Source organism: Narcine bancroftii, chromosome 4, assembly GCF_036971445.1.
Source record: "Narcine bancroftii isolate sNarBan1 chromosome 4, sNarBan1.hap1, whole genome shotgun sequence".
NCBI classification, from domain to species: Eukaryota; Metazoa; Chordata; class Chondrichthyes; order Torpediniformes; family Narcinidae; genus Narcine; species Narcine bancroftii.
Genome location: NC_091472.1, coordinates 195,796,608 through 195,808,764, shown reverse-complemented (window position 1 = coordinate 195,808,764; position 12,157 = coordinate 195,796,608). Strand labels below are relative to the sequence as shown.

General features: G+C 57.9%; 2 protein-coding genes across 6 annotated transcripts in view; one reads left to right on the top strand and one right to left on the bottom strand.

Annotated features, from left to right (window-relative positions):
- The window catches only part of sbno1 (strawberry notch homolog 1 (Drosophila)), a 99,428-nt gene extending 97,212 nt beyond the window's left edge, over positions 1 to 2,216 (bottom strand). Inside the window, exons 1-2 of one of the 2 annotated variants that reach the window (XM_069933504.1) lie at positions 1,916 to 2,216; positions 1,412 to 1,511 (exon numbers count right to left, since the gene is read on the bottom strand). The gene's annotated coding sequence lies outside the window, so the exon portion shown is untranslated. The remainder of the gene's footprint in view (positions 1 to 1,411; positions 1,512 to 1,915) is intronic. The other variant, XM_069933503.1, reaches the window with a different exon arrangement.
- kmt5aa (lysine methyltransferase 5Aa) overlaps positions 1,702 to 12,157 on the top strand; it is a 43,197-nt gene continuing 32,741 nt past the window's right edge. The window contains exons 1-2 of one of the 4 annotated variants that reach the window (XM_069933513.1): positions 1,702 to 2,105; positions 2,781 to 2,863. In XM_069933513.1, coding sequence (XP_069789614.1) covers positions 1,982 to 2,105; positions 2,781 to 2,863 — 207 coding nt within the window. In that variant the 5' untranslated portion in view covers positions 1,702 to 1,981. Of the gene's footprint in view, positions 2,106 to 2,409; positions 2,575 to 2,633; positions 2,864 to 9,616; positions 9,722 to 12,157 lie in introns of those variants that run through there. The other 3 variants (XM_069933510.1, XM_069933511.1, XM_069933512.1) reach the window with 3 other exon arrangements.

Genomic DNA, 12,157 nt, shown 5'->3' with positions numbered 1-12,157 from the left:
ACAGATAGTGGTCTTTTATTTTTAAATTTACAAAAGTTAATCATCTCACAAAAGCAAATGTGCAAATTATCAACTCACAACAGATTATTTAAAAATATCACGCAACTTCAGTTTCTGTTCTTCAGAATCTAAATAGTAATGCTCTGCTGTAGAAATTTTAGAACTTGTAGCAAACTATTAAACCTCACAACGCAACACAATAAAGCAACGGCATTTACCTGTTAAATATTGCATGAACTAAAAATCAAAATCAGATCCAGAACCTGAAAGATTCTAATAACAAATGAAGTCAGAACCCGTTACAAATAACCCAAGGTGTGTGAAGTTTGTCTCTCTTTCCCAATACTCAGTCACTATCTGGCTTATGAACAGCTTTTCAATGTAAACTAAAGGGCAAGATCAAATATATCCCTCATAAATCAAAGCATTTCAGCTGAATTGCTTTGATGAAAACCAAATGTTTCTTCTTTGACATTGTTTAGCTTGTCAAAGAAAGCTCAACAGGGCAGAGAAATAAAAAGAAATTTAAAACTGGCTTCTGTAGAAATAAGGCAAACAAAAACAGATAATCATGAAATAATATTTGTACTATCTTGCAAAAATCTCAATTGTAATCAAAGACATTTCAATTAAACAGTAACCCCCTCCAGATACTCAAACTCGTACTCTGCCAGTTAAAAGAAATGACCTTAACCAGTGACCAGATGATTTAAATTACTTGAATATAGTTAGAAATCAATTAAAATATCTGGCCTCAATGTTGTGTACAAGGTCATCAATAACTTATCCTTTTACAAGGACATTTTTCTGTCAAACACATTTTGTTCTTGACCTTCAAAAAGGCCAAAAACATAAAATTGAGAATGCTGTTTAAAATTAACAAATGCAAACTGTAAGTAAAAACCTTCACATTCATTCACAAATCTGTAACTGGATAGATTTATAAATAAAGGGATATGGACCAAGTGTAGGCAAATGGGATAAGCCCAGAATACCATATTGATCTTGGACGAAGAGAGCCACAGCCTTGTTCTATGCTGCATGCATTTCTTTGTATATTTTTCCAAAAGGTGGAATACGTCTCGTTAACTAGATTATGGCATTCTTCTTTGCCAGATACATAATACACAAGGTTAGCTTAGAGGTGACCCAGAGTGAAATGTAGCACTCCAAACTGAGTTGAGAAGTCTCTGCGAACCATTAGAAATCAATGAAACAATTTTAAGAGCTCCCACTAACATCGCAACCTCCCAAAGCATTCCCAAGACTTTCATGCAAAGGTTCTCTAGACAGTCAAACCATTCAACAAAGGAAGAAGAAACAATCTAACCTACATTAAACTATCCAGGGCGAGAGAAGATAAACAGTTAAAAGGAGGACGGGGAAGGTTTAAGCAAAGTGAAATGTTAACCTTCTGCTTATAACACGTGCTCAGGAAGAAACCAAACTTCCGGGTTATTTTATGGCTGCGCAATGGTGGTTGAAGATAAGTGTAGACGAAACACGGAGATCTGTAACCAAGAAAAGAGAAACCGAAATAAGGAAGCCCTCGGCGGCTGCTCCTCCCACATGCAGTCATCGGGAAGGCCCAAATTATCCAAGCGCCAGACCTAGCCCGATCCCGGCGACTAACCGTTGCCTTCATACTACATCATTTTCTCCCCTCTCTCATTACATAAATTACCTAAAGGTTTTTTATATAAAAAGGAGTCCACTCAGAGCCGGGAGTCGTCCGCAAGATGCGCCCAGGCTGCGAACGGCCAAGCGGCGCCCGCCCCAGGAGAGGCTAACGCGGAGATCGGCCTTTGTTTCCACAGGAATTTTACCTCAGACTGACAGTAACTATTTAGGCAATCGGTGGGGTTGGCTGTCGGCTGGAAAGTTGAAGGGACAGTTGGTCTACTTGGACACTTACCGCTGCTCTGAAGCGAGGCGAAGACACAGGGCGCGCACTCCGCTCGCTCGCTAGCCAGTCGCCGCCATGTCAGGCGCCGCCATCTCCCATCACGTGACCCCGGGCCGAGAGCCTCGTCCAACCGCCCGCCGAGGCTGCACACTGCCGACCGTTTCCGCCAATCGCCGCGCCGCCGGAATCAGACAATCGAGTAAACAAGTTGAATGATGAAGCATAATTTTGTTGAATTTGCGGGGGGTTTTTCCCGAAAAAAAACTCCCCAAATCACCGGCGGCAAGTACCGATCACGTGATCGCCCCTCCCCCCAGAAAACATTACCGTGGCCAGCCAATCCGCGTCCTCGCTGACGTCATCAAAGCCAATAGAAAGTAAGCGCGTAATTTAAAATCCCCGGGGCAGCCGCACAATCGGTTTAACGTGATTGACGGCTGAATGGACCAATGGGCTTGGAACATTGTGCGCATCGCCCACAATTCTGACCAATCTCCGGAGGAGAATAACGCGGTGTAATAGTTTTTACGATAATTATGTCAGTACGCAGAGTGCCTTTAACTTCGAAGGTGTTGAGACTGAGTCTGTTGTAGTTTAAAATAGTATTTTAATCAGCGTTTTTGGCACTTTTATTTCCCCTTTGAGATGAACTATTTTCCATAGAATGGGTAAATATATATTACTTTTTACGCGCGGTTTGAGTTTCGGGTCTCCCTGTCAGCCTTTGCAGTGACTACGGTAATTAAAGATGGCGACCGTGGCGCGGCGTTGAGCCCTTCGATCAAGGCTCCTGTCGCCTCCCTGAACGGTTGCCGTGCCCATCTGAATGCCTTGGATCATGCGCTGAGCTTCGTCTCAATGTTTTAATCCCTAGGAAAGGCAAAAGCGCCGGGAACAGGCGGCAAAGGCCAGTTGGCGGCTGTGAAGGAGAACCAACGGCAGCCAGCAATGGATGAGGTAAACGTGAGAGGGCAGGCGGCGCCGGGGAAGCCGAGGCCCACCGACCGTTCCCATCCAGTGCCCGCCCCTCCGACATCCCCTCGCCGGTCACCAATATTTAACCCCCCCCCCTCAAAAAAGCGCCCCAATTCCTTCTTTCTTACTTACCTTCGTTCCAGTCTCTACTTAAAGTTTTTTCATCACGTACATTTCTTGGCTAGTTATGCATGTTTAATTCAACACTGCTTCTTGACGATGATATTAGCGGAATTAGTCGTTATGGAGTTGCTATCGAGGGGACAGGGCGCATTCATCAATATGAGCTAAATGTGGACACAGCAGTTGAATAAAAAGCCACAGTAGCAGCATAGGACTATTGGACTACCGCAAAATTGATTTACTGATGTAGTTAAAGCAGTGGGTCATCTTTACTCAGTCTAAACGTAACATAACTACAAGTCATTAAAATGTTTAATTCATTGGAAAATTACTGGTGCATGAAGTGTTTTCGTTGAAGGACCATAAACTCCTGCTTTAGAGACTGCCCCACTTCCCCTGAGGTCTGGCGTTAAGTGCCTGTATCTTCCCCACCCCCGGAACTCTGGTGTTTACTGTCTCTTCTCTCTCCCCTCGAGCTTTGGAATTTAGAGCCTATCTGTCTCCTCCCGCCACCCCCCGAGTTTACTGTCATTCACCCCACCTTGAGCTGTGGCTTTGATAGCCTTTCCCCACCCCCCCCCCCCAACTCCTTGACCTCAGCCGTTTGGGTCCTTCCCCACCCACCCCGGGCTCTGGCCTTTGGTCCGTCCCCACCCACCCCGGGCTCTGGCGTTTGGGTCCGTCCCCTCCCACCCCGGGCTCTGGCGTTTGGGTCCGTCCCCTCCCACCCCGGGCTCTGGCGTTTGGGTCCGTCCCCTCCCACCCCGGGCTCTGGCGTTTGGGTCCGTCCCCTCCCACCCCGGGCTCTGGCGTTTGGGTCCGTCCCCTCCCACCCCGGGCTCTGGCGTTTGGGTCCGTCCCCTCCCACCCCGGGCTCGGGCGTTTGGGTCCGTCCCCTCCCACCCCGGGCTCGGGCGTTTGGGTCCGTCCCCTCCCACCCCGGGCTCGGGCGTTTGGGTCCGTCCCCTCCCACCCCGGGCTCGGGCGTTTGGGTCCGTCCCCTCCCACCCCGGGCTCTGGCGTTTGGGTCCGTCCCCTCCCACCCCGGGCTCTGGCGTTTGGGTCCGTCCCCTCCCACCCCGGGCTCGGGCGGTTGGGTCCGTCCCCTCCCACCCCGGGCTCGGGCGGTTGGGTCCGTCCCCTCCCACCCCGGGCTCTGGCGTTTGGGTCCGTCCCCTCCCACCCCGGGCTCTGGCGTTTGGGTCCGTCCCCTCCCACCCCGGGCTCTGGCGTTTGGGTCCGTCCCCTCCCACCCCGGGCTCTGGCGTTTGGGTCCGTCCCCTCCCACCCCGGGCTCTGGCGGTTGGGTCCGTCCCCTCCCACCCCGGGCTCGGGCGGTTGGGTCCGTCCCCTCCCACCCCGGGCTCGGGCGGTTGGGTCCGTCCCCTCCCACCCCGGGCTCGGGCGGTTGGGTCCGTCCCCTCCCACCCCGGGCTCGGGCGGTTGGGTCCGTCCCCTCCCACCCCGGGCTCGGGCGGTTGGGTCCGTCCCCTCCCACCCCGGGCTCGGGCGGTTGGGTCCGTCCCCTCCCACCCCGGGCTCGGGCGGTTGGGTCCGTCCCCTCCCACCCCGGGCTCGGGCGGTTGGGTCCGTCCCCTCCCACCCCGGGCTCGGGCGGTTGGGTCCGTCCCCTCCCACCCCGGGCTCGGGCGGTTGGGTCCGTCCCCTCCCACCCCGGGCTCGGGCGGTTGGGTCCGTCCCCTCCCACCCCGGGCTCGGGCGGTTGGGTCCGTCCCCTCCCACCCCGGGCTCGGGCGGTTGGGTCCGTCCCCTCCCACCCCGGGCTCGGGCGGTTGGGTCCGTCCCCTCCCACCCCGGGCTCGGGCGGTTGGGTCCGTCCCCTCCCACCCCGGGCTCGGGCGGTTGGGTCCGTCCCCTCCCACCCCGGGCTCGGGCGGTTGGGTCCGTCCCCTCCCACCCCGGGCTCGGGCGGTTGGGTCCGTCCCCTCCCACCCCGGGCTCGGGCGGTTGGGTCCGTCCCCTCCCACCCCGGGCTCGGGCGGTTGGGTCCGTCCCCTCCCACCCCGGGCTCGGGCGGTTGGGTCCGTCCCCTCCCACCCCGGGCTCGGGCGGTTGGGTCCGTCCCCTCCCACCCCGGGCTCGGGCGGTTGGGTCCGTCCCCTCCCACCCCGGGCTCGGGCGGTTGGGTCCGTCCCCTCCCACCCCGGGCTCGGGCGGTTGGGTCCGTCCCCTCCCACCCCGGGCTCGGGCGGTTGGGTCCGTCCCCTCCCACCCCGGGCTCGGGCGGTTGGGTCCGTCCCCTCCCACCCCGGGCTCGGGCGGTTGGGTCCGTCCCCTCCCACCCCGGGCTCGGGCGGTTGGGTCCGTCCCCTCCCACCCCGGGCTCGGGCGGTTGGGTCCGTCCCCTCCCACCCCGGGCTCGGGCGGTTGGGTCCGTCCCCTCCCACCCCGGGCTCGGGCGGTTGGGTCCGTCCCCTCCCACCCCGGGCTCGGGCGGTTGGGTCCGTCCCCTCCCACCCCGGGCTCGGGCGGTTGGGTCCGTCCCCTCCCACCCCGGGCTCGGGCGGTTGGGTCCGTCCCCTCCCACCCCGGGCTCGGGCGGTTGGGTCCGTCCCCTCCCACCCCGGGCTCGGGCGGTTGGGTCCGTCCCCTCCCACCCCGGGCTCGGGCGGTTGGGTCCGTCCCCTCCCACCCCGGGCTCGGGCGGTTGGGTCCGTCCCCTCCCACCCCGGGCTCGGGCGGTTGGGTCCGTCCCCTCCCACCCCGGGCTCGGGCGGTTGGGTCCGTCCCCTCCCACCCCGGGCTCGGGCGGTTGGGTCCGTCCCCTCCCACCCCGGGCTCGGGCGGTTGGGTCCGTCCCCTCCCACCCCGGGCTCGGGCGGTTGGGTCCGTCCCCTCCCACCCCGGGCTCGGGCGGTTGGGTCCGTCCCCTCCCACCCCGGGCTCGGGCGTTTGGGTCCGTCCCCTCCCACCCCGGGCTCGGGCGTTTGGGTCCGTCCCCTCCCACCCCGGGCTCGGGCGTTTGGGTCCGTCCCCTCCCACCCCGGGCTCGGGCGTTTGGGTCCGTCCCCTCCCACCCCGGGCTCGGGCGTTTGGGTCCGTCCCCTCCCACCCCGGGCTCGGGCGTTTGGGTCCGTCCCCTCCCACCCCGGGCTCGGGCGTTTGGGTCCGTCCCCTCCCACCCCGGGCTCTGGCGTTTGGGTCCGTCCCCTCCCACCCCGGGCTCTGGCGTTTGGGTCCGTCCCCTCCCACCCCGGGCTCTGGCGTTTGGGTCCGTCCCCTCCCACCCCGGGCTCTGGCGTTTGGGTCCGTCCCCTCCCACCCCGGGCTCTGGCGTTTGGGTCCGTCCCCTCCCACCCCGGGCTCTGGCGTTTGGGTCCGTCCCCTCCCACCCCGGGCTCTGGCGGTTGGGTCCGCCCCCTCCCACCCCGGGCTCTGGCGGTTGGGTCCGCCCCCACCCACCCCGGGCTCTGGCGGTTGGGTCCGCCCCCACCCACCCCGGGCCCGGGCGGTTGGGTCCGCCCCCTCCCACCCCGGGCCCGGGCGGTTGGGTCCGCCCCCTCCCACCCGGGGCCCGGGCGGTTGGGTCCCCCCCCTCCCACCCCCCGGCCTCGGGCGGTTGGGTCCGCGCCCTCCCACCCCCCGGCCTCGGGCGGTTGGGTCCCCGCCCTCCCACCCCCCGGCCTCGGGCGGTTGGGTCCCCGCCCTCCCACCCCCCGGCCTCGGGCGGTTGGGTCCCCGCCCTCCCACCCCCCGGCCTCGGGCGGTTGGGTCCCCGCCCTCCCACCCCCCCGGCCTCGGGCGGTTGGGTCCCCGCCCTCCCACCCCCCGGCCTCGGGCGGTTGGGTCCCCGCCCTCCCACCCCCCGGCCTCGGGCGGTTGGGTCCCCGCCCTCCCACCCCCCGGCCTCGGGCGGTTGGGTCCCCGCCCTCCCACCCCCCGGCCTCGGGCGGTTGGGTCCCCGCCCTCCCACCCCCCGGCCTCGGGCGGTTGGGTCCCCGCCCTCCCACCCCCCCGGCCTCTGGCGGTTGGGTCCCCGCCCTCCCACCCCCCGGCCTCTGGCGGTTGGGTCCCCGCCCTCCCACCCCCCGGCCTCTGGCGGTTGGGTCCCCGCCCTCCCACCCCCCGGCCTCTGGCGGTTGGGTCCCCGCCCTCCCACCCCCCGGCCTCTGGCGGTTGGGTCCCCGCCCTCCCACCCCCCGGCCTCTGGCGGTTGGGTCCCCGCCCTCCCACCCCCCGGCCTCTGGCGGTTGGGTCCCCGCCCTCCCACCCCCCGGCCTCTGGCGGTTGGGTCCCCGCCCTCCCACCCCCCGGCCTCTGGCGGTTGGGTCCCCGCCCTCCCACCCCCCGGCCTCTGGCGGTTGGGTCCCCGCCCTCCCACCCCCCGGCCTCTGGCGGTTGGGTCCCCGCCCTCCCACCCCCCGGCCTCTGGCGGTTGGGTCCCCGCCCTCCCACCCCCCGGCCTCTGGCGGTTGGGTCCCCGCCCTCCCACCCCCCGGCCTCTGGCGGTTGGGTCCCCGCCCTCCCACCCCCCGGCCTCTGGCGGTTGGGTCCCCGCCCTCCCACCCCCCGGCCTCTGGCGGTTGGGTCCCCGCCCTCCCACCCCCCGGCCTCTGGCGGTTGGGTCCCCGCCCTCCCACCCCCCGGCCTCTGGCGGTTGGGTCCCCGCCCTCCCACCCCCCGGCCTCTGGCGGTTGGGTCCCCGCCCTCCCACCCCCCGGCCTCTGGCGGTTGGGTCCCCGCCCTCCCACCCCCCGGCCTCTGGCGGTTGGGTCCCCGCCCTCCCACCCCCCGGCCTCTGGCGGTTGGGTCCCCGCCCTCCCACCCCCCGGCCTCTGGCGGTTGGGTCCCCGCCCTCCCACCCCCGGCCTCTGGCGGTTGGGTCCCCGCCCTCCCACCCCCCGGCCTCTGGCGGTTGGGTCCCCGCCCTCCCACCCCCCGGCCTCTGGCGGTTGGGTCCCCGCCCTCCCACCCCCCGGCCTCTGGCGGTTGGGTCCCCGCCCTCCCACCCCCCGGCCTCTGGCGGTTGGGTCCCCGCCCTCCCACCCCCCGGCCTCTGGCGGTTGGGTCCCCGCCCTCCCACCCCCCGGCCTCTGGCGGTTGGGTCCCCGCCCTCCCACCCCCCGGCCTCTGGCGGTTGGGTCCCCGCCCTCCCACCCCCCGGCCTCTGGCGGTTGGGTCCCCGCCCTCCCACCCCCCGGCCTCTGGCGGTTGGGTCCCCGCCCTCCCACCCCCCGGCCTCTGGCGGTTGGGTCCCCGCCCTCCCACCCCCCGGCCTCTGGCGGTTGGGTCCCCGCCCTCCCACCCCCCGGCCTCTGGCGGTTGGGTCCCCGCCCTCCCACCCCCCGGCCTCTGGCGGTTGGGTCCCCGCCCTCCCACCCCCCGGCCTCTGGCGGTTGGGTCCCCGCCCTCCCACCCCCCGGCCTCTGGCGGTTGGGTCCCCGCCCTCCCACCCCCCGGCCTCTGGCGGTTGGGTCCCCGCCCTCCCACCCCCCACCCCTTTGAGCTCTAGCTTTGAGAATCTGGCCAGTCGCTTGCATCTTATTGGGAGTATTTCCCTTGGGGGAGGTTAGGAAACCAAGTAATGGGAAGCACAGTTTGAGAATAAGAGGTGCTGCTTTGAAATGACATCAGTGGTTTATTTTAACAGGGTAATAAATTTATAACATTTTCTTCCTGAGACAGGTCAGGCCATGTTTTGGTCAATTGAGAAATGAAAGATTATGGGCCCATTCCAGATTAGTTATTTTAATTTTGACCTACAGCACAGTAACAGGCCATTTCTGCCCTTTAACCCACCCTCTATTGAAAGGGTTCATGTGGATCCCACAGGTTAAGAACCAGATTGAGGTCAAAGCACCGTTTATTTTTGGAGATGCAAATGGAGCAACAGGGTTAAAATGCTAAATGAACTTAAACACACATACACTGCGCAAGGGGTGAAATGTATACTTTGGATAATGAGGGAGAAACTGGGGAATTGACTCATATATACATACAATCAACACTCAGCATCAAGGTGATACTACATGCCCCCACCCCTTGACTGGAACAGACACAGCTCTAGCCACCTAACCTTGGGACTCACCCCAAACCAGTGCGAAAGTTGATACCCACATGCCATGAGGGGTTAAAAAGAGACAGAACAAAGGGGACACGGTCCTTTATAGCTCTGCAGTAGGTATGGGGCGGGGGGGGGGGGGGTTGCTAATCACCCAGGGCCCAGTTGGCTGCTGCAGCCAATGGCTCGAAGCCAAGTTCAGTGTTCAGCAGGGGATTCAACTGGGCCAAATGGGTGAAGGTCAGAGCTGAGTTCAGGCAAGCAGCCTGGACACCAGCACCTGGTAATTTAGATGGGCCATTCATGAGGATCACCTTGACGACTTGGGGTGAGTCTGATCTTGATTGGCATGATGTGACCTCCATATAGGAGTGCAGCGTTTCCACCATGTGGTGGATGCAGCCTCTCCATTGCACCCCACCCCCCGTACATTTCGTTTGTTGGGAGGAAACCGCAGCCGCTGGGGAAAACCCATGCAGATGTGCAAACTCCTTAAAGATAGCGTAGGATTCAAACCCAAGTCCTGATCACTGGTGCTTTTGAGACATTGCACTAACCACTATGCCAACTATGCTGCCCAAATCTTCCAGAACACCAGGACATGGACTTGTTATGTGTCTCTCTGAGCCTTTCACTCACCCATTGAATTTGGAAGAATGAAAAGTGATCACAAGAATGAAAATGAAAAAGTTCTGGTAACAATCTGGTTAATCACTTCTCCACCTATTCCAAGTTGATGATACCTTTCCTATATTTGGTCAGATTACTCTGACATGTCTCCAGCTTCTTGCATAGTTGTACTATGGTGTCCCAATCTTTGTATTTTGCAGAGTAAAACCTGAAAATCTGCAGACACGGTAATTGAAGTAAAAACAATTCTGGAGAAATACAGCAGCTCAAAAGGTGTTCTTTATGTAGCAAAGCCCAATGTTTTGAACGAGCCCTTCATCAAGGTATGAGGAACCTTTGTTGAAGGGCTCAAGCCCAAAATGTTGGTGACTTATCTTTTTGCTATATAAAGAACGCTGTTTGACCTTATGATTTTCTCAAACATTCTTTTCATTTTCATCTTTACATCTTCCCAAATCAAAGCAAGTATTTCAAACATTCTGTTTACCATGCAAAGTTGCCACATGGAATCTATACACCTATATGCCTACTGTGCCCCTCCCTTCCCTCTCCTGCCCATCTTTGAAATTGATCTATCCTTGATAGACCTCTCACAGGTCACAACAAACTTTATGACCTCCACAAGTTTACTACCCACTTGCCTTTTTTCATCCAAATAGTTGAGAGATATCACTAACAGTTTCACCGTTGATCCCTGTGGAAAACCACTGATTGAATCTCTATCCAGAATAACATTGTTCTACCACAACCTTCTGCTTTTATGGGCCATCCAGTTCTACAGTGCTCACCATAATGTTTAGGTCAAAAATGCTTTTTTTTCTTTTATTTGCCCATGGCTCCAGTTTTAAATTTGTAATCAAACAATTGACATGTAATTAAAGTGCACATTGCAAATTTTATTCAAGGTTATTTGTATACATTTTGGTTTGACTATGGAGAAATTACAGCACTTTTTATACATAGTTCCCTCATTTCAGGGCCCCATTACGTTTGGGACATTTGACTTCACAGGTGTTTGTGAGTACTCTGGTATATTTAATTACTTCATTGGTGCAGGTATAAGAGAGCTAGCCTTGCATCTAAGCTTTTGATCACCTTTGGAGTCTGTAGATGTGATTTTTCAACATGACCAGAGTTGTGCCATTGAAAGTTAAAGAAGCGATTGAGGCTGAAAAACAAGAATAAAACAGTGAGAGACATCGCCCAAACCTTGGGATTACCAAAATCAACAGTTTGGAACATCATTAAGAAGAAAGAGCATATTGGTGAGTTCAGTAATTGCAAAGGGACTGGTAGGCCAAGGATTCTGCTGATAACCATATAACCGTTTACAGCACGGAAACAGGCCATGTCGGCCCTTCAAGTCCATACCGGTTCACTTGAACAACTCCACTAGCTCCTCCGCAAACTCCTGAGGAAGAATTGCACTTGAACTTCTTCCCTGCTGATCTTGGTAGATTATAAGATAGTAGCTAAGATGTTGTTAATCACTGAATTTACTGTCCATCCTAAATTGTCACTCACAGAGCATCTTGTTAGAACTTTCCAGACACAGTTAAGAGTCAATCACATTCTTGGGTCTGGAGTGACATGACGGAAGAATTCTCATTATAATGAAGAAAAATCCCCAAACACCTGTCTGTCAAATCAGAAAGATTCCTCCAGAGGCAGGTCTTGATATTCATTGATGACTGTCCGCAGAAGACTTCATGAACAGAAACACAGAAGCTACACTTCAAGATGCAAACCACGAGTTAGCCACAGAAACTGGATGGCCAGATTACAGATTGCCTAGAAGTATTTAAAGGAGCCTTTAGAATTCTGAAAAAAAGTCTTGTGGATAAATGAGACCAAGATTAACCTGTAACAGGATGATGGCAAGAACAAAGTGTGGAGACCTAAAGGAACTGCCCAAGATCCAAAGCACACCACCTTTTGCCATGGTTTGCACCTTGCTGTGTAGCCTGTAATTCTGTTCATGAAGTCTTCTGTGGACATTAATCATTGACATTTCCATACCTACATTCTAAAGAGCGTTTCTGATCTGTCGAACCATGTTTGGAAATTTTTCTGCATTATGGTGAGAATTCTTCTCTCATCACAAGTGGAGGTCATCCTTACAATGCCAGTCCCTTTGTGATTACTGAGCCCACCAGTATGCTATTTTTTAATGATCCAAACTGTGGATTTTGGTAATCCTGAGGTTTGAGTGATGTGTGGCCACTAGAATCGCAGTGGACGTGACGAAGTAACCACACAAGGCGTTTCTAGAGTGAATCAAACGGATTTACTCTTCCTTACCTGCGCAACCTTTTAAAAATCAGAATCACATGCTTGACACGTGCTGATCTCTTCACGCACTGATGTCACATGACTGGTTTGTTGCCTGGGAGTTGTGCCGCTACATGCCCCCCCCCCCTCAAATTGGCAGAAAAGTTTCTCTTTTAGGTTGTCGAACTCTGAGACTGACTGTTGGCTGCTGTAGTGGGGAAGATTTGTCC